Below are 27,603 nucleotides of genomic sequence, written 5' to 3' on the forward strand. Positions count from 1 at the left end.
GCAACTGTGTCAGGCTGTCAGCATCTGAGTGTGCAGATTCCTTTTGGCCTCTTAAAGTGCCGCGGAAAAGTACTCCACCGGCTGTTGCGAGCCTATCGGTCACTCGGGCAGCTAGGTGCTAGCTACTAAAGTCGCCAAGCTAGTGCCATAGTCTACCATTTAAACAATGACAGCATAATAAATTACCATCATGTAATCAACCCGTAGTTGAGTCCGATATCCAGATTTCCGGGTTTGATCACGTGACGTTCGAGAGGGCACCTGTGATGTTAATAATAATAATAATAAATCATTATTCTTGCCCATTTTCTTTTTGCCTTTCCTTCCCCTTTAATAAAGTAAGACGTGGAAACCCAGCCAGCTAACACACACACACACACACACACACACACACAACTGTACCCCCCAGCTGTGAGGAATAACTGATCATCAGTCTCCACTCTCCACTATGTCGTCCCTCGTTGCCCTTCCAGAAACTTAATGACACGTCTCAAATGGTTCATGCTTCCTCACTTTCATCTGCACTTCCCTTCCTTCTGATCCTTGTCAACGTCACATAAACAGATGTTTCCTACTTGAGATAAACACTTTCAATGTGATCAATAGAAATCAACGCTACGACTAGAAGTCCCAAAAGAAATCAAGTTTACCGTTGAGCCACTTGGAGTTGTACTGTGCGGTGCGTAGCGGCGGCATCCCCCCAAGGCTGCGGTAGATGACGGGGTCACGTCCCGAGAAGTCGATGACGGTTGCGGCGTACAGCTCTCCGCGCTCCGTCAACACGGCCGTGGAGTTGTGGCGAGGGTCGTAAGGGCAGCGAGCCACGCCGTTCACGCGCTCCAACACCTTGCTCATGTTGCCCACCTGGAAAAATGTAGTTACCGAGCAAGCTGGTTTACAGAAAAAAAATAAAAGTCCGAATATTACATTTCAGAAAATGACGAGGGATTGACCAATTATCAGCTTGACCAATTATCAATGATATTCGGCATTTTGACATATCGGCATCTGCCTTTTTAAAAAATCCGACAGCCGATGAGAGATCAAAACTGGGTAAACTTCAGGGAACAATTAATTTATTGATTTATTTAAAATTTCGGTTAACTTTAAGTTAAAGTTGGAACCCTTGGACCCTTGGAACTCCCTGCACTTTTTGTTTTTATTTGAACTTAAAACAAATACATTTTACACTAGTACCTCAATTTATGTGTGGCTTAAGTTTTCAAGAAATGACCCGTCGCGCGGCTGATTTTTCACTTTGACTTACGAGCAAATATTTGAGATGTGAGCTCTAGATGTTGGTAGAAAACTTCACAGCAATCAGCAGTTTGGCAGAGTAAACAATTCCTCACAAAAGAGGCTTTAACATGCTTAATGCCACTCCCAGTTGGTTTACTCTAAAACTCCACATAAAACAAAGAAAATTACAATTACTGCCTTACAAAAGTCCACTAGCTTAATGTCATCACATAATAGGAAACGCCAAAGTGATGATTTGATAATGAAACTACCATTGCAACACAAGCAAAAAAACGACAGAACCACTTAATTTTTGTAAATTATGGTTAAAGTCTTATAAAATGAAAATAAAATTATATTTAATATATATATTGACAGATTTATTTTTGTCTCATAAGTTTTATGCCCTATTCTGATAAAATTAAAACTATTTTCTTTATTTAATAACGTAAAAGTCCATTTTTAAAATAAATATTTAAACTTTATTTGTTCTAAAATGATTTTTTCATAAAATTGCAAATTTATTTACATAAAATTATAACTTTATTGTATTATTTTAATATTTCAGCCTCACGTAAAATTACAACTTTATTCTCATGAAAATTTGACTTAAATCTCATAATTATGTCTTTACTCTGGTACGTCAATGACTTTCCAATATATATAAAAGAGTAGGGTGAAATTGAATTCGACTTTGCGACACCACCTCGGTCATGTTTTTTCTGACATGGGAGTTTTCTAGGTTCATACGTGGTACCTCTCTGGAAGTGCAGAGGGGCTGGAAGGCGTTGGTCCCGCAGGTCATGACTTGGGTCTTGTTGACCAGCAGCACTCGGATGTAGTTCTGACACTCTATCTGCATCAGAAGTCACCAAAAACACAGACACTGAACAATGAGTGTGCGCGTGCAGGGGCGTGTTTGGGTCATTTTCATATAAAGGTATAGATGAAAAAAAAAAATCATAATAATAACTTTAAATTTTTTTTATGTCTCCCATGCTGAAACAGCCACGCTTAAAGTCCTATTTTCAAAAAGGTATTGATGATTTCTGTTCTCCCCGTACCTGCGTGGGTTTTCTCCGGGCACTCCGGTTTCCTCCCACATCCCAAAAACATGCACGTTAATTGAAAAAACTCTAAATTGCCCGTAGGTGTGAATGTGAGTGTGAATGGTTGTTTGTATGTGCCCTGCGATTGGCTGGCAACCAGTTCAGGGTGTACCCCGCCTCCTGCCCGATGATATCTGGGATAGGCTCCAGCACGACCGCGACCCTAGTGAGGAGTGGCGGCTCAGAAAATGGATGGATGGATGGATATTGATGATTTCAAATTCAGGCATTCACAGTACAGGCAATCCTTATTGACAGAGCACAAATGGTGGCGCCCACTGAAATACACTTCTTGTATAAGAGGAAAGACAAAACTACATAAGGGTAAAGACATAAACAGATTCCTAAAAATCCTGTGATTTGCACAATTTACATGTGTTGCCTTTCAACACCTGGGGGTACAATTGCATAAATTATTCTAATGAGTCATTAAACCCATTACACTCTTGTCTTTATGCCATCGTAATAACGGTAAAGACATTCAATAGTTTTCAAATGCTTTCAAAAATTCATACATATTCATTCATATTTAAAAAATAACACCATTTATTTTATATTTTCCAGTTGTCACTTAAACCAGCTTTGACAACGTCTGTTAGTTTCACAATTGGCAATAACAATATGACTAGATCCAACCAGCAGATGTGCTTCCCGTGCCTACGTGGCAGACATGATGAACGTGGTGACATTCCATCAAAGGCAATGCATTGACATTTGTCTATGTTGAATGTGGCAACATTTCCAGGCCATGCATTGACGTGGCGGCCATGATGGCAGGTGTTCTATCTATTGTCGCATAGGGAGAGAGAGCATCATGGCGTCAGTGTTAACTTTAAGAGGAATATGACAAGGTTCTGGAGTCTCAAACATGCTATTTTTCCTACAGTAACAGTATTTTCTGTCAAGCCGTTCGTCTATGGCAACAGATTTGGAACTAGGAAGCAAACTAATTCCTTGCGGGTCATGGAAGCGACCCGCCTCGGCTCGCCTATCAGTATGTCAACAATGTCACCAGCATACCAGCTTGGTAAGTTTGGATGCAATTTCAAACTTTTAAAACATTGTCAAGCTTTTATATATTTATTTTCAATAACTTTGTAAGCCCTGATACATGCAGAGGGTTGCGTCAGGAAGGGCATCCGGCTTAAATCTTTGCCAAACAAATATGAGCGTTCATCCAAAGAATTCCATACCGGATCGGTCATGGCCCGGGTTAACAATGTCCGCCACCGGCGCAGTTGACCTACAGGGCGCCGGTGGAAATTCAGCTACTGTGGGTCAAAGACAAAAGGAGAGGTGGATGGATAAAACTGAATGTGGGGACTTTGAATATTGTGACTATGACAGGAAACGCTCGGGACATGATGATTAGGAGAAAGTTAGATATACTGTACATCCAGGAGAGCAAGTGGAAAGGTAGTAAGGCTAGAAGTTGAGGGGCAGGGTTCCAATTATTTTACTGTTGTGTAATTGGGAAGAGATATGGAGTAGGGGATATTTTAAAGGAAGCGTTAGCTAAGAATGTCTGAAAAGAGTGTCAGAAAGAGTGATGAGGCTGAAACTTGAAACTGAGGGTGTTCTGTTTAATGTAATTAGTGGTCATGACTCACAGGAAGCATGTGAACTTGAGGTGAAAGAGAAATTCTGGAAGGAGCTAGACGAAGTACAGTAGTTCTGAGCATCGCAGACACAGAGAGAGAGTCGTGATTGGTGCAGATTGTAATGGAGATGTTGGTGAAGGAAACGGGGAGGGGGGGTAAAGAAGTGATGGGTAAGTCCAGGAAAGGAACTTGGAGGGACAGATGATGGTAGACTTAGCAAAAAGGAGGGAAATGGCTGTAGTGAACACTTTTTTTTCCAGAAGAGGCAGAAACATCAAGTTCCCTACAAGAGCGGAGGTAGACGCACACAGGTGGATTACATCTTCTGCAAACGATGTAATCTGAAGGAGGCTACTGACTGTAAGGTAGTGGTAGGGGAGAGTGTAGCAAGACAGCATAGGATGGTGGTGTGTAAGATGACTCTGGTGGTGTGGAGGAAGATCAAGAAGAGGTGAGACAGGCTCTCGGTGGACCACGACACCCAAGATAGTCAGAGAGACAGGCAATAAAGTACTTGGTGTGTCTTCTGGTAGGAAAGCGGAAAAGGAGACTTGGTGGTAGAACTTCAAAGTACAGGAAATCATAAAAGGAAAGAGATTAGCTAAGAAGTGGGAAAATGAGAGAACCGAGGAGAGGAGACAAGAATACATGGAGATGCGACATAGAGCGAAGGTAGAGGTGGCAAAAGCCAAACAAGAGGCATTTGATGACATGTATGCCAGGTTGGACACTAAAGAAGGAGAAAAAGATCCCTACAGGTTGGCCAGACAGAATAATACAGATCGGAAGGATGTGCAGCAGGTAAGGGTGATTAAGGAGGGAGATGAAAATGTGATGACTGGTGCCAGTAGTGTGCTGGATAGATGAAAAGAATACTTGGAGGAGTTGATGAATGAGGAAAATGAGAGAGAAGGAAGAGTAGAAGAGTGTGGTGGACCAGAAAGTAGCAATGATTAGTAAGGGGCAAGTTAGAATGTCACTAAAGAGGATGTAAAATGGAAAGGCAGTTGGTCCTGATGACATACCTGTGGAGGTATGGAAGCATCGAGGAGAGGTGGCTGTGGAGTTTTTGATCAGGTTGTTCAACAGAATTCTAGCGGGTGAGAAGATGCCTGAGGAATGGAGGAAAAGTGTGCCCGTGCCAGAGCAGCCAACCTATAAAAACTCACTTCCAGAACAATTTGTCCAAATTTGTCTCAATTTACGTATTTTCAAAATTTGTTGAAGAACATTTCCTTGTGACAGTCATAATCATAATCGTTCAGTTGTGTCCATCTCTTCATATAATAGTATGTACAATAGTACACTGTATGTATTTGGTGTATTTTACCTTTTTTGTATTTTACTCTTTTTTCATAAAAATAATTATCAACCATCAATTAGGGCTGCACGATATTGGAAAAAAAAAATACATTGCGATTTTTTTCTAAACCTGCGATATATATTCCAATGTGAAACAATACAGGATCAGTGTTGGGAAAATCCATTTTCTCTGCGAACTACTTCAAAGTTCAGTTCACAATTCAAAAATGAACTAGTTGAGTTCATAGTTCATAATTCCAAATTTTGAATTACCGGTCCAAAAACCAAGTAGTTCATCGTGTTTTTTGTTTTTCTTTTTTTCAATATGTTGCTGATGGGCAATTACCCTCAAAATATTGCCTTTTCAATTCCCCATTGTTGCCACTCATTCAGTCCACAGTGGTAGCCAGGACTGTAGTCCTTAATGTGCAAACAAAAAGATGCAACACAGTGTGACAGGAACGATGATGAAATGACTGATAACGTTGTATTCCCAGCAGCTCTGGCTGAGTATATTAACAAAATATGATATATGTTATATATAGATACTTATCTGCTCTTATATTACAAAATAAAATAAGTTCCATATTATCACAGTGTGCTCGTACCATGTCAGAGTGCCAACCTACAAAAATTCACTTGTCGTTGCCAGGCGGGGAACTGGTAACCATAATTATAGTGTGAGTGGTGGGTATTCACATTTCTTGGCTTGACTCCTGGTTATTTTACAAATATTTATTAATATAATAATATACTTCGTGGCATGGTGCACAACTGGTTAGCACATCCGCCTCACAGTTCTGAGGACCCGGGTTCAAATCCCGGCCTCGCTTGTGTGGAGTTTGCATGTTCCCCCCGTGCCTGCGTGGGTTTTCTCCAGGTACTCAGGTTTCCTCGCACATGCCAAAAACATGCATGGTAGGTTGATTGAAGACTCTAAATTGGCCGTAGGGGTGAATGTGAGTGGGAATGGTTGTTTGTTTATATGTGCCCTGCGATTGGCTGGCGACCAGTTCAGGGTGTACCCCGCCTCCTGCCCGATGATAGCTGGGATAGGCTCCAGCACGCCTGCGACCCTTGTGAGGATAAGCGGCTCAGAAAATGGATGGATGGATGGAAGATAACCTTTAGTCGTCCCAAAATGGGGAAATTTGCATTGTTTCAGCAGCACTATTGGATACATGCATGCAAGAGAAGACATTTGGCTGCAAATGTGTCCGCCATTACAAGGTTGATGCAATAAATACATTAAAATAACAAATATTGAAGCTATAATTAATTTAAACTTACAATTATAGAGTAATGATTCTGTTGTGCAAATGAGCAGTATGCAGAATTAATTTTATCATGTGACATAATATACTGTAATAACTGTCCTGCGGTAATGTTCTTCACATAATTTTAAAAATATGAACATTCAGACAAATTGTTTCGGAAGTGAATTTCTATACGTTGGCAGCTCTGTAGTCATAGCCATAAATGCATATTTTACTAGGAATTGGCATTGCAGTTTCCCCCACCAGTTCGGCTTTCGGTTTTCAGCCTTGGGGTTCCCATTTTCGATTTCGGTCAAGAATTTTTATTTCGGTGTGTCACTAGTTTCAAGCCTTGGTTATTGGGTCAAATTAGGGATAAAGTTCCCTAATTTAGACAGGTTAGACAATATAGGGTGTAAACCATGGTAACAGATTCAAACTGGGGTTAAGGTTTCAAATTAGGATTTCAAAGTGAAAATGCGGCTCTGGCATTTGGCACTCTACCACTGCACTTGGTGGCCAATGTTAGGGTTAACAAAAAAAAAAAAAAAAAAAAGCAATCCCAAAAAACTGGCACCGATTGGTTATTTTCACAAATGTGAAGTGGTTGGTGGAAATGAGGTTAAGGTTTTTACTGCAGGAAAAATAAGTGCAGGGGAGGAAGGAGGAGGAGTGGGGTTGGAGGGTCCCTTCAAGCGTTGACAGGAAGTGTGGACCGTACCTCCGTCTTGCCTTTGCTCTGACAGGACCTCCTGGTCTCGTCGTCGGGCGACCATTCCGTTACCTAGGCAACCAGAGAGAGAGACAGAGAGAAAGGGAGAGAGAGATGGCGGCATTGTTACCTCTGGGAGACAGAGCTGACGACAACCTGTCAGACAGCACATTTGGAGTACGACACAACACTAGAAGATTGATTAGCATTAGCATGTTACTCTTTGTCCAATCAGACATCCCACTTGGAGAAATATTGTGCAACAACAGCAACACTTGAACCTGATTGAGCAGGAAGCTTGATTAGCATTAGCATTAGCATGTCACTCTCTTCCGGTTCCCATTGTCCAATCGCTGTTGACGACGATTAAGGATAGAGGAATGCAGACGTCAACGTTTTGCTGTCAATACACAAAAAGAACAATTTGACCAATCGGTTGTGCCGCTACAATGATTGTAGTCTATTCCATCCAATGACTGAACAAACAGTCAGACCCCGAGGGAAGGAAACCTAAGTGAGTCGAGTCGCAGTAATATTTCACCATGCATGCCGACTCAATGGGTGTTGGGGGTTAAAACCTCACACTGCTGTCCGCCTTTTATCAACTAACTGACTGACTGACCAAATAACTACCTAACCTGCTGATTAAACAACAGACTAACCAGCCGACAAACTTGCCACCAACCACCTAACAAAGAACCAACTGGCCGCTCAACTAACTGACTGACATACTAACTTTCTTGCTTTCTCTTGTATTTTTTTTAAATTAATAGAGGGACAATATACCTTAATAAACATCTCAACAATAAAAAAATAAATGCATCCAATGATAGCCCATGGGCTAATTTCCATTGGTAGTCTCTCTGCCAGAAGGAGCACGGCATTGTGACCTGGTATATAACCAACTAACCTACCAACTAACTAGCCAATTAACCAACTAGCCAACAACCTTATTCAAAAACCCACAGACTAACCACCTAACAACCACCTACCAACAAACAAACTACTTACAAAGAAACAACTGACCAACCAACTGTCAAACTAACAAACTCAAAACCAAACTAACAACTACGAGCGATTAACCAATTAGCTAACTATGCAACTCAAAAACCAACAGACTAACCAACTAACTGACCACCTACTTGACTGACAAACTAAGAAACTAACCAACCAACCAACCAACCAACTTACTAACAAAGAACCTACTGACCGACCAACCAACAGACTGGCTGACAAATTAACAAAGTATCCAACCTACCAAATAACTAGCTAATTACCCAACTAGCTATCCACAAAACTAAAAAACCAAGACAGTAATCAACTAACCAATCACCTAAATGACTGTCAAATTAAACAATAAACTGACCAAACCACCACAAACAAACAAATTAGCTCACTAACTTAACAACTGACCAACATCCTAAATATAACTAACCGACTGAACAACTGATTAAGTACTTGTCAGAGAGCGTCTATTGCTTTCAACGCAACGTTCTAAGTAAAAGCGTTTCTAATTTCACACGACTGTCCTGCTTTTGATACTACCATGGTAGCCAGGTGGACTTCAGGTAGGAAAATGAGTAAAAATCTGTCTTTGGTTTTAATTAAAACGAAGCAGATGTGTTGCCGCATTGCATGCTCCCAAAGACTCAGCAGGATGGTGTTAAGGGGTTGTTATGGAGGGGTGGTTATGGTAGGGTTGTCACGGTGGGGTGTTCTTGGGGGGAGCTCAGCTGGGAAAATGTTCTTTTGACTTGGTTTGTTTTCACGGATTCATTCTTTAATGACACTTCTACACACTTTTAATTGGATCTTAAGAGACTCGTCAGGTGACACTACGTTGGCACTTTAATCTGGCGACAACTTTTTTTTTTTTTTTTAACTCCGACTGGGATCTGAAATCCCAGAACATCAAGCATATGTTAATTAGTCAGAGTTGTAATTACTTATTCTATTCTTTGAGCCATTTATCACCATGCCGACGCACACACACAGCATGAACAAAGTTATCATTCACGCGACTATTTCATCATTTTGTACTAAAAACACATCAACAATAACTGAATTCCCACTGCAAGCACATTTTACTTTGTATTTACTCAATTCATCTTGATCAGCTCTATTTATTGCTTTATTTTGTTAGTGATTGACTAGCCAACCAACTAACTAAGTAGCTAACAAAGAACCAACTACGTAACTCATTTACCACCGACAGTAACTGACTAACCAAATGGACAAACTAACCACACAAAGAAGAGAACAAACCCATCAACCAACCACCTAACCAAAACAACAACAACCGACTAACAAGCTAACAAACAAACTGATCTGCCAACTAATATAATAACTACCCAAACAACTTACAGTATAAATGAACTGACCAACAACCAGCCAACCAACCGACTAACAAACTAACTTACAAAATGCCCAATCAGCCAACCTACATACTAACAAACTGGCGAACCTACCTACCAACAAACCACCTAACTAACAACCAGCTAACAAACTAACTGACTAAACAACAACCAACTCATTTAATTTAAAATGATTACAAACCGAGGTGTTGATCGGTAGAGACTGGTAATAATCCGTAGTGACTGATACTAATATTGAATGGTAATGTCTGTTAGTGACTGGTAAGTACTGTTAGTAGGGGTGTAACAATTTGTTTTAACGATTTGATTCGTATCTCGACTCAGGGTTACCAATTCGATTCAGGGACGATATTGGTTCCTCTCGAACGAGAGGATCCAAAATGATTCAGTGGCTTGAAATCAATTCAGTAGCTTTGAAGACAAAAATGAAACCAATGTGACTGTGAAATAAATACCTGGATACCAGACAGTGCAGCTGTAATTTCCCAAACGCCTTTTGTTTCTTGTAAAGGTATCAGGTAACATTAATTATGGATATACCATAAGCAACCATTAATGGCAAATGCCTTCACACTTTATGAAAAAAGTGCAACTGGGTCTGTCACAATAAAAACAAATTAAGACTATATATTTTCCCAAAAACTATCACAATAAACGATATTGTTGTTTTGGTTTTTTTATGCCTCTGACATCATGGAAAATAAGGCCCACCCTCGAGCTGCAAGACTGTGTGGTTGGTCCGCTGAATATGAGCCTTTCACCTGTCAATCAAATATACATTAACGTTTGCTGTAGTCAACTACTGGCTGAATAACGTGTGCCACTGAGGTTATGCTTAATAAACAGTTAACTTTCCTGTTTGTGTTAATTGAGGGCTAACACACACAACAAGGAATTTAGGAATATAAATCGATACATCGATATAATGAATGAATCGTTAAACCTGTAACTGTCAGTGACTAATAATCTCTGGAAGTGACTGATAATGACTGGTAGTGACTGGCAATGGCAGGTATCAACTGGCACAGATTGGTACTTACCGCTACTGACTGGCAGTGACTGGTATTTATTGGTAATGATTGGTAGTGACTAGCAATGACTGGTAATGTTTGGTAGTAACTGGTAATGATGAGTAGTGACTGGCAATGACTGGTAATAATCAGTAATGACTGGGATGATCAGTAGTGACCAGTAGTGACTGGTAATATCCGGTAGTAACTTGATGACTGGTAAGGACTGATAGTGACAATGTCTGGAAGTGATTGGTAATGACTGGTTGTGCCTGACTGGTAATGTCATCCTTATCAGCACAGCGCCGCGTGCGGTCTGCGCCTTGATTAGCGTGGTCTGACACCCCGCCACCATTGTTCCCCTTGCCACAGCTTGTGTTTTATGCAATTACAGTACATGTGTGTTGTTTCGTGTGTGGCGGGCAGCTGGTGAAAATGGAACGACTGTGCTGTCAGGTGAGCTTGTTGGCCTGCCTACTGGATGGAAATGAACTCCAACACAAGTCTCGGGCAAACAATCCGAATGTGGCACTGGAAGAAGAAGCAAATAAAAGTAAAATGTGGCGGTGGGGAAACTGAGCTGCCTTTAATTGTGCGGAATGTGGCACGCCGAGGACAGCACACGCTCTATTATATACTTCACTGTGCGGCCGCCAGGAAATCGCACTCGTTAATATTCATGTGTGCATTGCTGGAGAGGACAATACACAATACACACTACATGCTTCACTTGCACACACTTGATTCACAAAAAATATATATATTATTAACTTTAGCCCTCTCTCCAAGGGCCCTGGCAAAAATATATACACTAGTACATATCTTCATTTTTTTTCTAAATATAATAGAAATTGTACAGAATTAAATTTATATCACGATAAATAATTACGCGACAAAGTAACCAACCAAACAGCTAGCTAATGGACGAACTACAAAATTAACCGAGTAATCAACTGACTAACCAACCAAAAAAAAAACTACACAACTAAGCAACCGACAAACAAAATGACCAACCCCATCAAACCTAACAACTACCAATTAAAAGAATAACTCTCTAACTGGGCAATTAATAGAATAACTAAACTAACTCAACCACTAAGCTAATCTAACTACCAATCAATGCACTAAGCCCTTGATCATATATCTAACAAACTAACCAACTATTGAACTACATAAATTAACAAACTAACCAACCAATCATCCAACAATCCCACCTAAGCAAACAATCTTCCAACTAACCAACCAATCAAATAATTCACTAACTGACCAAGGAACCAACCCACTTAGCAAAAACTACTAACGGAGGAATCAACTAACTAACAAGATAAATTAAATACTAATCAGCTAACAAACTAAATAACTAACCTACCCACTAACAGTGCAAAAAACTGACAACCTAGCTGATCAAACAATCTACCAAATCAACCGACCAACTAACCAGTCAACTACCACTAACTAAATAACTTACTAACTGACAAACTAACTAAATGTCTACTGCACTAAATAACCAACTAGCATACCAATCGTCCAACGTACCAACTGACCAAATCACTGTTTAACTGACTGACTAACTACTCAACTACCCGAGAAACCAGCCAGCCAACAAACCAACCAACTATTCTAAATGTGATTTGCATTTTGTGGCCTAATAATGGGCTACTTAGTCTAACTATGTCTGCATTGTATCAGTAAGTACTGTCAATTATTTTTTTTTAACATTCAAGCTCAAACAAACTTTCTTCACGTCTGAGCCGAGTTAAAAAAAACCCAACAACAAAACAAACCAAAATCTCTCTTATTGGATTTGAGACGGGTCGCTGTATTTCTTGTGCAAAGCGACCTATGGGCCAGTCGCTCATTTCCCTGATTGCATTGCTCATTACACACAGGCTCGCAGGGACAAAAAAAAAAAAAAGGGGGGCGAAGGCTTTGGCTTTGTTCCAGAGCTGCGAGGACGAGCTGGGTAGAGATAGGCTCTATGTGTGTGTGTGTGTGTGTGTGTGTGTGTGCATGAGTGCATGCATGTTTTTTTGGAGGGTTGGGGGGGGGGGGGGGGGGGCATTGGGGGGATATTTGTGGTGAAGGTCAGTGGGTTAAGCCGCCAGGAATCCTTGGAGACGAGGCTCAAAAAATGGCAATGCCCCAAGCAGTGATTCATTGCACAGGCATCTGACTGCTTCTTTGTGTGTTTGTGTTAGTGTGTGTGTGTGTGTGTGGGGGGGTGTATGTGTTTATGTGTGTGTGTTATGTGTGTGCGTGCGTGTGTGTGTGTGTGTGTTGACCATGATGTCATCTCATCAGGCTGTCAGGGGCTGTCAAGAGGAGCCGATTGTTTTTGTTTTGGGTGTCAGCAAGTCACACAGATTGACCGCCAAGGATGGGGGCGGGCCTACCATCTTGATTGACAGGTGCAATGTGCTCACATCAGAATCAGAATCATCTTTATTTGCCAAGTATGTCCAAAAAACACACAAGGAATTTGTCTCCAGTAGTTGGAGCCTTTCTTGTACGACAAGAGACAGTCAATTGACAGAGGACACTTTTGATACATAAAGACATTGACAAAAAACAGTCACTGAGCAATAAAGGGTTGCTAGTTATCTGGTAATGCCGGTACATTTTTTTTTTTTTTTTTTTTTTTACAATTGTGCAAAAAGATGCAGAGTCATTTAGCACTTAGAGCAGTTTGAAAGACTAAGAAATAACCAAACAGCAAACCAAACAACAGATCTACTAAAAAACAAAATGAACCCAACCCCTAATTAACTGACCGACTGACCAGCAAAGCAACTAACCCACCAATCGACCAACTGACAAAACAAAACAAAACTGACTAATTGGCCAACTAACAAATTCTACAACCAACTAACCAACATAATTATTAACCGGAAAATTTACCAACTAATGAATAATTAACAGACTAACATGTGGTGATTAACACAACTAACTAACCAACGAACCACCTCCCTATCAAACTAACCAAGCAACTGAAGAACCAACCAACTGACCAACTAATGAATGAATGAACCAACTAACTCGCTGACCAGTTGACTAAATAACTATAACTGATGAGGGATTGTTGTTATATGTCACAGCGACAATAGTATTGATTTTGAAAGAGCTCACTGTGGCAAAGGTAGCTTCAGACCAAAGTAAGATCAGTGCTGTTTCTGTTATTTTGTCTATTCATTTTAGCCTGAAATCAATTACTTTTCAACAACAGCCTCAATCTACGAGCAGATCATGAATATATAGTATATTCCTGACATTTTTGCACCTGCAGTAACTGCATCAACTCGCTGCAAGTGTCTACTAAAGAGACTTTTTTTTTTTTTTTTACATCAAAAAACAGCAACTGTGTAGGAGAAGTGGTGCGGAAAAGTGTGTCCTTCCATTTCCCCGGCAGGAAGCGGCGCTCCCATCTGACGACAGGAAGTAGTAGCGCAGAGGTGAAGTGAGGAGCCTAGCATGAGACGGCTCGCTCTGCTGCCTCCCACTCAATGTCTGGCCCGGCGGGGGACCTCCTCCTCCTCCTCCTCATGCGCATCCTTCGCCTAAACTGTAATGTTATTGTATTGTACAGCCATCGGGCACTTCATTGGGTACACCATCTTATATCATCCACTCTAGCAAGCTGTTTTTGCATAATCCTGATAAGTGACTGACTGACTAAAGTTACGTAAGTAACCAACTAGCTGACAGCTTAAACAAAATGAACTGACTGACTGCCCTAATAAACCAACTAGCTGACTTCCTGACCAAAAGGAACTGCCTGACTGACTGACTGACTGACTGAATAAAAGTAACCAACTAATCAAACGGATGTTTAATTTTCGGGGGGAGCATAATTCTTTTAACCAACTACTGCACCAACTTACCAAATACACAACATGCTAATTAACCAACTAAATTGTTTTGTAAATAGTTAAGAAACTAGCTAAACAACTAACTGAATAACAAACAACTGAGAAATTAACCACTGACCGACCAAATTAATGAACCGACTAACCAACTCCATGTGGCATGGTGAATGACTGGTTAGCACATCTGCCTCACAGTTCTGAGGACCGGGGTTCAAATCCCGGCCCTGCCTGTGTGGTAGTTCAGGTGAGCAGAGGACAGAAGAGGTAGAGGGGGCAGAGCGGGCCAATACTCAATCCATCCATCCATCCATTTTCTGAGCCGCTTCTCCTCACTAGGGTCGCGGGCGTGCTGGAGCCTATCCCAGCTGTCATCGGGCAGGAGGCGGGGTACACCCTGAACTGATTGCCAGCCAATCGCAGGGCACATAGAAACGAACAACCATTCGCTCTCACAGTCATGCTGACGGGCAATTTAGAGTCTCCAATGAATGCATGTTTTTGGGATGTGGGAGGAAACCGGAGTACCCGGAGAAAACCCACGGAGGCACGGGGAGAACATGCAAACTCCACACAGGCGGGGATGGGGATTGAACCCCGCACCTCAGAACTGTGAGGCTGACGCTCTAACCAGTCGGCCACCGTGCCGCCCCAATACTCAATATAAGGCTATAGATGCTGTTATAGAAGCTTTCTCGTTCCTTTAGAACTGCATAATATTCAGTTTTTCTCCATATTACCAAATATATTAATTGATGTTATTATTCAATTATTGAAAATGAAATTATCAGTAATTATTTAAACCTTGTTGGCACACATCCCTGGCATGATGAGAAGGTTCCGCAGTGTTCTGATTCATGCCTGCGCTCACATTGTAATCAGTCTTAAACAAGAAGTCAATTCTACTTTATCCCTCACCCCCTCCTCCTCTTTGGCGTTCAGGCAAGCGCCATCGTCGCAAAGGTCAGGCAGCGACATTTGATTTGACACGCCAACCGTCACTTCCTCGCTCATAATGTAAATATCATCAGTCTGGAGTTGAATGGGAGAAAAAAAAAAGTGGCTTCCCTGGTTTATCTCGGCATGTGTAGAAAGGACGTGGATCATTTCTGTGCTAATGTACACCGTTCACGTTATACATGACATTCTTCTTCCATTCCCTCAGAGGACGTATCAATAATTAAATCTACCGATAAATTGAGGCGCAAGGCTATGAATGAAATCAACTGCAAGAGAGAGACTCGGCTTCCAGTTTTTTTCTCTCCACAAAACCTCACTGGACTTCACAACTAACTGACAGCAGCTGCATGTCCTTGTGCACAAGGATAGAACCCGACAGGAGGTCCATGAGGAAAGACATCAGGGCAACTTCCCACGCAAGACCTCAAATAAGGAGCTCAAGAAATCACTGAGGAACGTTTTAATGATACCAATGTCCTAAAGAAATTATCTCAAGCAAAGACCCTATAAAAAGACTTCAAAGAAAGGTCTCAAGAAATGAGCTCCCCCAAAGACAGACGGAGAGGCTTTAAGGAAACACTTCATTGTAGACCTCGGGTAAAGATCACACAGAAACATCTTGAGGAATCTTTTAAAGGGAAAGAACAGGAGGTCCTCAACAAATGATGCCCACCCATCCTCAATGTGCTGGCGCAGCAACTCCACCATTTGACACCATTTGACTAACATGCATATGATATGGTGTTCATTCAACAATAAGTTCCATAGACACGCTCTAGGCTTTAATTGCTTATGCTGGGACCACTAATAAAAACACAGATTATATTAAGATATCAACTCAGAATCAGAATCATCTTTATTTGCCAAGTATGTCAACAACGCACAAGGAATTTGTCTCTGGTAGTTGGAGCCGCTCTAGTATGACAACGGACAGTCAATTGACAGAATACTTTTGAAACATAAAGACATTTAAAAATGGCATAACTTCACCCACGTGGGGGGAGGTGGGGGACATTGAGTACGAGTGGACCATGTTCCCTGCCTCCATTGTTGAGGCAGCCAACCAGAGCTATGGCCGTAAGGTTGTCGTTGCCTGTCGTGGCAGCAATCCCTGAACCCGTTGGGATCCCTCACCGCTGGTGTTCACCGTCAAGCAGAAAAAGGAGTCCTATCGGGCCTTTTTGGCCTGTGGGACTCCGGAGGCAGCTGATGGGTACCAGCTGGCCAAGGGGAACGCAGCTTTGGTGGTTGCTGAGGCAAAAACTCGGGCATGGAAGGAGTTTGGTGAGGCCATGGAAAACAACTTCCAGACGGCTTCGAGGAAATTCTGGTCCACCATCTAGAGTCTCGGGACGTTGTGAGTCAGTGGGCCGAATAGTTCTTCTATCTCTGGGATTGAGGTCACCGAGGTGGTTAAAAAGCTCCTCGGTGTCAGGGCCCCAGGGGTGGATGAGATCCGCCCTGAGTTCCTAACGGCTCTGGATGTTGTGGGGCTGTCCTGGTTGACATGCCCCTGCAACATCACATGGACATCGGGGACAGTGCCTCTGGATTGGCAGACCGGAGTCGTGGTCCAACTTTTTAAGAAGGGGGAGCGGAGGGTGTGTTCCAACTACAGGGGAATCACACTCCTCAGCCTCCCTGGTAAGGTCTATTCAGGGGTTCTAGAGAGGAGGGTTTGTCAGGAAGTCGAATCTCAGATTTAGGAGGAGCAGTGTGGTTTTCATCCTGGCCTTGAAACAGAGGACCTGCTCTACACCCTCAGCAGGGTCCATGTGTATTGTGGACTTGGAGAAGGCATCCAACCGTTTCCCTCAGGGAGTCCTGTGCGGGGTGCTCCGGGAGGATGGGGTGCCGGACTTCCTGATACGGGCTGTTCGGTCCCTGTAAGACCGATGTCAGAGTTTGGTCTACATTACTGGTAGTAAGTCGGATTCGTTTCCAGTGAGAGTTGGACTCCGCTAAGGCTGCCCTTTGTCACCAATTCTGTTCATTACCTTCATGGACAGAATTTCTAGGCGCAGCCAGGGTGTTGAGGGGGTTCAGTTTGATGACGCCAGTATTATGTCGCTGCTTTTTGCAAATAATGTGGTTCTGATGGCTACATCAGACCATCATCTCCAACTCTCGCTGGAACGGTTCGCAACCGAGTGTGAAGCGGCTGGGATGAAAATCAGCACCTCCAAATCTGAGGCCATGGTCCTCAGTCATAAAAAGGTGGAATGCCCTCTCCAGGTCAGGGAGGAGATCCTTCCCCAAGTGGAGGAGTTCAAATATCTTGGGGTCTTGTTCACGAGTCAGGGAAGAATGGAATGGGAGAGCGACAGGCGGAATGCAGTATCTGCAGTGATGTGGACTCTGTATTGGTCTGGTGTGGTAAAGAAGGAGCTAAGCCAAAAGGCGACGCGCTCAATTTACTGGTCGATCTACGTTCCTACCCTCTCCTATGGTCACAAGCTTTGTGTCGTGACCAAAAGAAGAAGAAGAAGAAGAATCATCTTTTATTGTCATGAACATGCATGCATGCACACGAAATTTGTTCTCTGCATTTAACCCATCACAGTGAACACATACACATGTTAGTGGAACACACTGGAGCAGGGGGCAGCTGAAGCGCCCGGGGAGCATTTCGGGGTATCAGTGTCTTGCTCAAGGACACCACAGCCGTGAGTCCGGGGGATGTTGGCGGATGGTCCAGTCGGGGTTTTGAACCTAGGTCCCCCACGGTGGCAGGCGATGATCTTAACCATTGGGCCACGGCTGCCCAACGAGATCACGAATACAAGCGGCCGAAATGGGTTTACTCCGCAGAGTGTCTGGGCTCTCCCTTCATGATAGGGTGAGAAGCTCGATCATCCGGGAGGGGGGCTCAGAATAAAGCCACTGCTCCTCCGCATCGAGAGGAACCAGATGAGGTGGCTCGGGCATCTGATTAGGATGCCCCCCGGACGGCTCCCTGGTGAGGTGTTCCGAGCACGTCCCACCAGGAGGAGACCCCGGGGACAACCCAGGACAGGCTGGTGAGACTACGTTTCTCAGATGGCCTGGGAACGCTTCGGGATCCCCCCGAAAGAGGTGGAAGAAGAGGCTGGGGAGAGGGAACTCTGGGCTTCCCTGGTTAGGCTGCTGCCGCACCGACCTGACCTTGGAAAAGCGGAGGAAAATGGATGGATTTATAAGATATAAAATTGAGATTTAAAAGAAATAATAAAACCTATTAAAGGAAATGACGTGGTCATAATTGAGTTATTACGGGAAGAAGACAGATTAACAAAGAAATTCAACAGGCCTGAATGTTCACTAAAAAGACAACTTGAAAAAACTTAAAAAATAAAGAGTGTGGTTCATTGGCGATCGGGAGTTTGTATTTTATTTTAGGAGTTTTGGTTTAGGGGTCTGGATTAAGTATGGGTTAGGGGTAGTGTTTGGGTTGGGAGTAGGTTTAAGGTTAAAGTTTGGGTTTGTAGGGTTAAGTCTCGGGCTGTGAAAGAAAAAAATCATCGAACTCAGCTAAATCGACCACAAAAATTGTTTGACCCAAAAATTAAAAAAATAAATAAATTAATAACGTTAAAAAAATAAAAACAGCGGATTCTAAAAAGATGCGATAGTGACAGACCTAGTTTAGGCTAGGATTTACGTTAGTGTGTAGGGGTCTGGGTTATGGATAGGGTTGGGGTTAGATACAGTAAGGGTCAGGGGGTAGAATTAGTTGTGGTTAGGGATTATATGGTTTAGGATTAGTAGGGCTAGGGTAGGGCTTTGGTTAAAGGTTAAGGTTCGTGGTTCTGGAAAAAAAAAATTCTAAATAGGACTGAAAACAGGCAAAAAATGTTCAAGGTAAGGTTTAGAGTGCACCGTTTGGTTACACAAACAAATGCTGAACACCGCAAACATGTCAAATTATCATCCTGGTGATCATCTGGGAGTTGTGGGGGTTTGGGACTGTTGACGTTTGAGATGATCCGAGCAGCACGTTTCACCGAAAAAAAACAAGATGAACTCCGGATACGGAATGGCCACCATGTTGACATTCCAGCTCCCTTCTTTTTCTTCTTATTATCCGCGCTGGGATTATCTGACGGACGCTCAATCTCCAGACACCACAAACAAACAAATCAGATCAGAGATTAACCACTTCAAAAGCAAACCCACGCAGGTTCACTCCCCAAAAAATATTGTTGTACCAGGTGGGCCAAATTACGTATACACATTATACAATTACACATTTAAAAAAAAACATTATACAAGTTATACGTTCATACGAGTTACACACTTTCAAATTAAAAAAAAAATCTTTCCACATGAGCTCTGAAATTATACTTGCATCAAGTGAGGCTAAGGGTTCAAAAATAGGATTTGAAGGGAGCATTTTTGGTTCAAAGTAGAGTTTCTAGCCAGGTTTCGAGCCCGGGTTAGGGGTTTCAACTTTCTTCCTTTTATACCACCATTGTTTCCTTCCTTTCTTCCTTTTCTCCCTTCTACCTTTCCTTACATACATCCTTCTTGACTTCCTACATCATCCTTCCTTTCTCTCGCCACCCTCACTCAATTCCTTCCTACCTTCCATCTTTCTCTCATTTGCTTCCTTCCTTCATATCTCCCATCTATCCTTCCTTCCTTCCATCCTTCCTTCATCCCTCTTGACCTCCTATTTCATCCTTTCCTTCCTTTTATTCCATCTTCCCTTCTCTTCCCCTCTCTTGCTTCGTTTCATACATCCTGGCTCCCTTTTTTTCCTTTGTTTCTACCTTGCTTACCTACCTCATCCTTCCTTTCATTATTCCTTCCTCACTTCCTTTTATGTCCCTCTTTTTTCCTTACTTCGATCCTTCTTTTCCTTCCATCTTTTTTTGCCTTCAATGACACTTTACACACCTGAATAAGTATTAATGACTTTTGTTTTTACGTCTCTATAGTGACATGTAAATGAGTGTTTTCAAAGTCACAATATTAACAGTGCCTAACTTATTTTCTGACTGTTTTATTGTTCTTACGTCACAGTATTAACACTGGTTAATCAATTGAGCTAATCCACTCGTATGACTTAAAACGTGACTTAAAACATTGACTGTACACTTAATAAAAGCTGTTTACAGCGTGATCCTCGCTACTTGTATGCCACTGGGAACTGAGTCAACACAGTAATAATATCCAATATGATGAACAAATGTTGTTATTGTTGTGTTTTTTTTTATTATGATTGTTATGACTTCCCATCAGGTTATTAATGTGAGTGCTTATACACAGACGCAAATAATGAGAAATGCATAAAAGCGTCTTTTTCTCTTTTGCTTCCGTCAAACACTTGATTATTTTCCATCCATCCCACCCCCACACACACACACACACACACTTTCTTATATACAGGAGTACACACACATATACACACACCTCCCACCTTCCTCCTGCTGTTCTCCAGTGGTGACGGGGGACGAGTGGGGGGATTTGCGAGAGGCACCTCCGAGTGGGCGTATTGTCAGCGGGCGCAGGCGGGACGGCGCAAGTGGGCGGCAATCAGGCATCAGACCTGCTACTAAAAGTGGCCCCGGCCCGCATCCCACGCGGCAACACGGATAGGAGTTTAAAAAAAAAGCATAAGGAAGAGCATGAAAAAAAAGGACGGCATTGGCCAGAGTGATGCTTCGCAACTGGGGTCTTTTCTCAGTCACTGTACATTACTGACCCTGTTTAGAATATTCCCAGTTGCTTTGATAGAAAAATAACTATAAGTCACTTCTGTGTTCATTCCAAGGCTTGTAGCAGTTTCAAAATAAAATGGTGCCTTTCTAACAATTTTAGTGCAAGAGTGTAAAAAGAAGCTAACCATCCATCCATCCCATCCATTTTCTGAGCCGCTTCTCCTCACTCGGGTCGCGGGCGTGCTGGAGCCTATCCCAGCTGTCATCGGGCAGGAGGCGGGGTACACCCTGAACTGGTTGCCAGCCAATCGCAGGGCACATACAAACAAACAACCATTCGCACTCACAGTCATGCCTACGGGCAATTTTAGAGTCTCCAATTCATGCATGTTTTTGGGATGTGGGAGGAAACCGGAGGCACGCAGGCACACAGGCACGGGGAGAACATGCAAACTCCACACAGGCGGGGCCGGGGACTGAACCCGGGTCCTCAGAACTGTGAGGCTGACGCTCTAACCAGTCGTCCACCGTGCCAGAAGCTAACCAGTGTTAATAATAAAAAGTCAGGCTAAAATTTGATAAGTGTTTTTATTGTGCAAGTCACAATATGTGAGGTGTTGATTCACTTGTGACATTTATTATGGACGTCCACCTTTTAAAAGCGGAATGTTGTGTTGATTTGTAAAAGTCGCCATATATGAGCAGTTAAATAACATCCAACTTGTACACGGTGGCTTTCACAATAATAGTTCATGAGCAACACCTTCTAGATTGTACATGGTAGACACAATAAATGTCCAATAGCAACTCCACAACATCCAGCTTGTGTACGGAAACTTTCCCCATAAAAGTCACAAATAATGACACAATTTCCAGATTGTACATGGTGGACATTTCACAATAAAAATCAGAGAGCAGCAACACGTCATTCAGCTTGTATATGATAAATCACCTTCTATATAGTGGACTTTCATTACAAAAGTCCATGAACTACCACACACACAAATCTGGTTCATGATGACTTTCACAATAAAATTCACGAGGAACCACATAACATCCAACTTGTACATGTTTGACTTTCACAATAAAGGTCCAAGAGCAGCAATACAACATATAGATTGTACACGGTGACTTTCACAATAAAAGGTCCAAGAGCAACCACACAACATCCAGGTTGCATACGATGGATTTTCACAATAAAAGTCCAGAGCAACAACACAACATACAAACCATGTATTGGGTTAGCGTTCATCTTAGTTCACTGATTGTCAACCAGTGAGCACTCTTCAGGTGTGCCGTGGCAAATTATCAAATTTGACTTAATTGCTCCAAAAATTACTTATTTCCAAGAAATAATGTATATTTATTCATCTATTTATGGCCAGTGAGGCATAGTGACAGACAGAACAAATAAAAGCTCTTCTATTAGATGGCAGGAAGTACACTTTTTGTGACATTTTTGTTGCTTGGTGTGCCGTGATAATATGTGCCTTGGCTCCATTTGGTGTTGTAGGCAAATCATTTTAGTCGAAATATCAAAGACTGTCACAAGCTAATGCAACAACAACCTGTGTCGACCAGCACGCCACTTACGTGCGATGTCATTTTTCCCAAATATTGGGCCGATAGTTATCTGTTCGATAGTTATTCCTAATAAAATTCCAAGAGCAACCAAACAACATCCAGCTTGTACATTGTGACTTATCACAATAAAGGTCTACGAGCAACATCCCGACATCCCACTTGTACATGGTGGACTTTCACAATAAAAGTCCAATAGGGTCTCAGAAAGGTCTTACATTTGCAATGCTATATGTGCCAAAACGTGGCGAGGTAATCTTCTGAAGCTCTGGACTTTATTTTGATACAAGAAACTAGTGACAGTGTGTGTGTTTCCTGTCGCCATGTTTGTGTGTGCGTTTTATTTTTGGCAGTGATTGGCTATGCAGTCAGCGAGCGTGTCCGCTTGCCTGCTCGCTAATGCTGCTAGAAGACAGGTGAGCTCCCGGGGGGCCTCTGCTCCATACCCCCGCATATGCCACTGCCACCCCCACATCCTCCTTACAAAACACCCTCTTCAAACCCCACCCACCCCCCACCGTCATCAACAACAATAACCTTTGACCCTGCACACCTGGATGGGGAGGGCTTCAGGTATGAGCTGGATTGTTCCGGAATGTCTAATGTATGCTTTGGCCATGACACACACACACACACACACACACACAGAAGCTTCCGAAAAGCAATAATGTGACCTCAGAGCTGCCATCATTGTGTCGCCAGTGAGCAGGAAATTGTTTCTAAAAATATCTGACTGCCATTTCATCTCTCAGTGACTTTACAAAGTAAAAGCTCCACAAACAAGAGAGCACACAAAATGTCACTTAGAGACTTTAACTGTGAAAGTTATTGCGTACAAGCTGAATGTTGTGTGGGTGCTTTTCATATTCACATGAAATAAATTCCATCCATCCACCCATCCATTCTCCGTACCGCTTATCCTCACTAAGGTCGCAGGCGTGCTGGAATCTCGCCCAGCTATCTTCGGGCGAGAGGCGGGGTACAACCTGAACTGCTCGCTAGCCAATCGCAGGGCACACATAAACAAACAAACATTCGAATTCTAAATACAAATAGTCTCTCAGACTCACAAATATGACAGCATAACTGTGTACGAGCATTTTATTGACATACGTGTTTAACATTACGAATAGGAATTGTTAGAATCACGCACACACTTTTTTTGACAGCCATCTTGCTGCCTCGTCTTGGATTTTCATTGTGAAAGTCACCATAAACCATATATGCATCTTGGACACGTTTACTTTCACAAGAAAGGTCCGCAAGCAACCACGCTACACTCAGCTTGTTTTTTGTGACTTTCAAAATAAAAGTGTGACAAAACCTTCAAGCAGGCCCAAAAAAATGGCTCAAAAAATCTCATTAGGAGGCTCAACTTCAAAATGTAATCGTTATTGTCGACTATAATCATAAAAATAAGCACAAAAGTCAACAAATCCGGTTATGTCGGTGACATAATGTCACAGCCGAACACAGCACCTGACGACAGCGGGACGGTGGCAGGAAACCCAAAGCCATGTTGTCTCTGGTGAAAGTTTACAAAACTATCTGTTGTAAAATGTACACTGAAGATTGGCGCTGATGTTCAGCTCGCCATCCGCGTGTTTCTCAAAAAGTCAATCCCTTGCTTTTTTATTTCCTCATTTTTTGGGAGCTTAAAAAAATGCCAACGAGCTGTTCTGTAAATCGAGGCATCCAGCGAAGACGCATTTTCAGGGTGTAGCCATTGTTTGCTTGCTAACTGCACGCTGGAGTGGTAAATAGGGCTTGTTGTGGAAGCTAAGCACAGCTAACTCACAACTGAGTAGCATAGCCAAACGAAATGATGCCACTTTGTGGCACTTATATGCTGGGGGACGGAAGTTGCGCTAGAAAGGTTTTGGCCCCGCCCACAAAATCAGGAAAATTCAAATGGTGAAAAAGACGCTTAAGCTATATCTCAACAATTCAGCACTATATTGTGATAAGTCTTTGCATATGTTTTCAAGACGTCAAACATATTGAATGTATTTAGAGACAAAACATCCAGCTTGCACACAGTGACTTTTACAATAAAAGTCACAAGCACCCACATAACATACACATATGACAATGAGAAAGAAGATGGTCTTACCTGGATCAGTGACATGTTGCTAAGGTCAAGCCTGAACAGGAAGTTCCTGCAAGACGGGAAGACGTGTAAGTTTTAGAAACAATTTCCTGCTCACTAGCGACACAATGATGGCAGCTCTGACCTTGTGTGGTGTGTGTATATATTTAAATGTGTTCATGGATTTGTGTGTGTTCACGTGCATGTGTATATGTGCGTGTCTCACCTGGCGCCCACGATGAGTTCGTTCCTGGCGAGGTCGAGCGTCAGCTGGGAGAAATCCCGCACGCCGGCCCAGGAAAACGTGGACATCCACGGACTGAGCACTGAGGGGAAGACAAAGGATTATTAGTAGAGCTGGGCGAATACCGATACTAGGTGGATACTGGCCTTATTTCAAGGTACGGGGTAATTGTGAAGACTGGGTCTTTGTACACAATTATCTGTCATGGTGGTCAATGAAATGTTACGTATCAAAAGTACTAGTGGTACCGGCACTCTGTATCGGTGAGCACTTAAGAATGAATACTCGTACTGGTATTGGTCTGAAAAAAAAAAAGTGTTCATGAACATGCCTAAATAATAAAATTTCAAAGGAAAGTAGTGGGTAAAACAACCGTTTTATTCTGCATTTAATCTGTCAAGGTTCTAGCTCGCCCCCTGCGTGTTCTTCTTAAAGAGACAGTAAACATCCGTCTGCTGACAATTCCTACAGCGAGGATGATTGACATTTATCCTGCCGCTTACAAGACTTTATACGCGCCGCCTGTTCAATCCTCTTGTAAGCGGCCCGCAGCTGGGACCGTAAAACCCCCACCCGCATTTACCTCCTCCTTCTCGCACCGTTTATTTGCCCATCCCCGACCATCATTGTGAGTTTTTATTTTGCTCCTGTGTTTTGTGTGGCACAGATAAAAAGCTCTATAGTTGGAGTGGATCCAGAACACATACACAGCACTTCAGTTGTTCCATTCTGTTACATTACAGCCTTACTCCAAAATTAAAGAAATTAATTTTTTACCCAAAAAATTCTACACGAAACATTCCATAATGACAGCATGGAAAATGTTATTTCGAAATTTTTTTCAAATTTGCTAAAAATCAAAATATGCGACAACACAACGTCCAGCTTGTACACGGTGACTTTCACAATTAAGTCCTAAGCAGCTTCAGTACACGTATGGTGGCTTTCATGACAAGTCCTAAGCAACCACACATGGTGACTTTAAAAAATAAAATAGATAATTAACCACGCACATGGTAACTTTCGCAATAAAAGTCCACGAGCTACAACGACAACATCCATCCACCTTGTTCCTCATAGTTTTCACAATAAAAGTCACGAGCAACAGCTTGCAAATGGTGACTGTGAAAATAAAAGGTCAAGAGAAACAACACAACATCCAGCATGGACATGGGGACTTTCACAATAAAGGTCCACAGCAATGATACAACATCCAGCTTGTACATGCGCAATTTCACATTAAAAGTCAAGAGGAACACCACAACATCAAGTCACTTGTGCACAGTGACTTACAAAATAAAAGTTCCAAGCAGAGAGCAACATCACAACATCTTGCTTGTATACGGCGACTTTGAATACAAAAGTCTTTTAAACGTCGAGTGCTGTCTGAGCAGAGGCTATTATTAGCCTGCTGACTCGGACCCGTTCATGTGGTGACTGCTCTTTTTTTGCACTCTGTCAAAGGGGCTCTATTACTCTCCCTCGCTCTCCCACGCTCCAAAGTCTCGGTCGGCCGAAGTGAAGACAATGGAAAAAGAGGGCGAGATATTTGTTGCGGCTCTAGGAAGCTAACAGAGCTAAGACTGCGAGTTGTGATCTTAAAAAGAGGTCTTCCAGAAAACATTGGCTGGACCACTTTCATGGACTAACGTTCTCTGTCAGACAGCAACTCTATCAATTTCTACTGACACTATTGCACCGGCGGCCGACTGGTTAGCACATCTGCCTCACAGTACTGAGGACCCGGGTTCAAATCTGGCCTCGCCTGTGTGGAGTTTGCATGTTCTTCCTGTGCCTGCATAGGTTTTGTCCGGGTACTCCGGTTTCCTCCCACATCACAAAAAACATGCATGGTAGGTTAATTGAAGACTACATTGTCCGTAGGTGTGAATGTGAGTGTGTTTATATGTGGCCTGCGGTTGGCAGGACTTGTTGTTGTTGTTGGACTTCGTTGTGAGACCTTGTTGGACCAACACCTGTCACGTCCCCGACCACATCCGATCACGTCCTTGGTCCAGGCGCCCTTCCATCGGATGATGCTGAGTCATCTTTTTGAAGGCGAGACATCTTCCTTTCTAAAATCGTCCATAATACTAATGCAAGCTAAGCAAATAAATGATAACTTCTAAAATATATTTAACAGACCTTTACGTGTCAATCAAATGACACTGAAAATTAGTTTGCTGAAGTCAACGACTGCCTGAATATTGATAACGTGTGCCGCTGTGGTTAAGGTTTAGATACAGTTAACTTTCCCGTGTGTGTGCGTGTGTGTAGGTGTGTGTGTGTATGTGTGTGTAGGGAATATACACACAATTCTGACCATTGACGTTTTAACGATGTCCTTGCGGTCAAGGGAGCTTTGTAGCTCCAGCCCTTCGCTGGCTAGCTCGTTAGGTCACAGGCTAGCGAATGTACTGTAACTCCTGTGTCCATTGTATGGAACGAAAACTCCCTCTACTCTGCCTCTGATTGGCTAGCACCAAGACAGGACTTGTACTTTTGATTCGCTGTGTGTGAAAGCTCTTCACTAACACACACACACACACACACGCACACAGGTCTTAAACCTTGCGTCAACTGACGCAGATTAAATATGCTTCGTGCGTACCTGCTAATTTTT

The 27,603-nt window shown here is 42.6% G+C and overlaps 1 protein-coding gene across 9 annotated transcripts in view; it reads right to left on the minus strand.

Annotated features, from left to right (window-relative positions):
- Positions 1-27,603, minus strand: part of sema5ba (sema domain, seven thrombospondin repeats (type 1 and type 1-like), transmembrane domain (TM) and short cytoplasmic domain, (semaphorin) 5Ba) — a 131,620-nt gene that overhangs the window by 50,968 nt on the left and 53,049 nt on the right. For 7 of the 9 annotated variants that reach the window (XM_061791691.1, XM_061791688.1, XM_061791687.1 and 4 more), the window contains exons 3-7: positions 24,963-25,062; positions 24,761-24,806; positions 7,229-7,291; positions 1,997-2,095; positions 651-864 (exon numbers count right to left, since the gene is read on the minus strand). In XM_061791691.1, the coding sequence (XP_061647675.1) occupies positions 651-864; positions 1,997-2,095; positions 7,229-7,291; positions 24,761-24,806; positions 24,963-25,062 (522 nt within the window). Of the gene's footprint in view, positions 1-650; positions 865-1,996; positions 2,096-4,974; positions 5,176-7,228; positions 7,292-24,760; positions 24,807-24,962; positions 25,063-27,603 lie in introns of those variants that run through there. The other 2 variants (XM_061791689.1, XM_061791690.1) reach the window with 2 other exon arrangements.

This window comes from Phyllopteryx taeniolatus, chromosome 12 (genome assembly GCF_024500385.1).
Source record: "Phyllopteryx taeniolatus isolate TA_2022b chromosome 12, UOR_Ptae_1.2, whole genome shotgun sequence".
NCBI classification, from domain to species: Eukaryota; Metazoa; Chordata; class Actinopteri; order Syngnathiformes; family Syngnathidae; genus Phyllopteryx; species Phyllopteryx taeniolatus.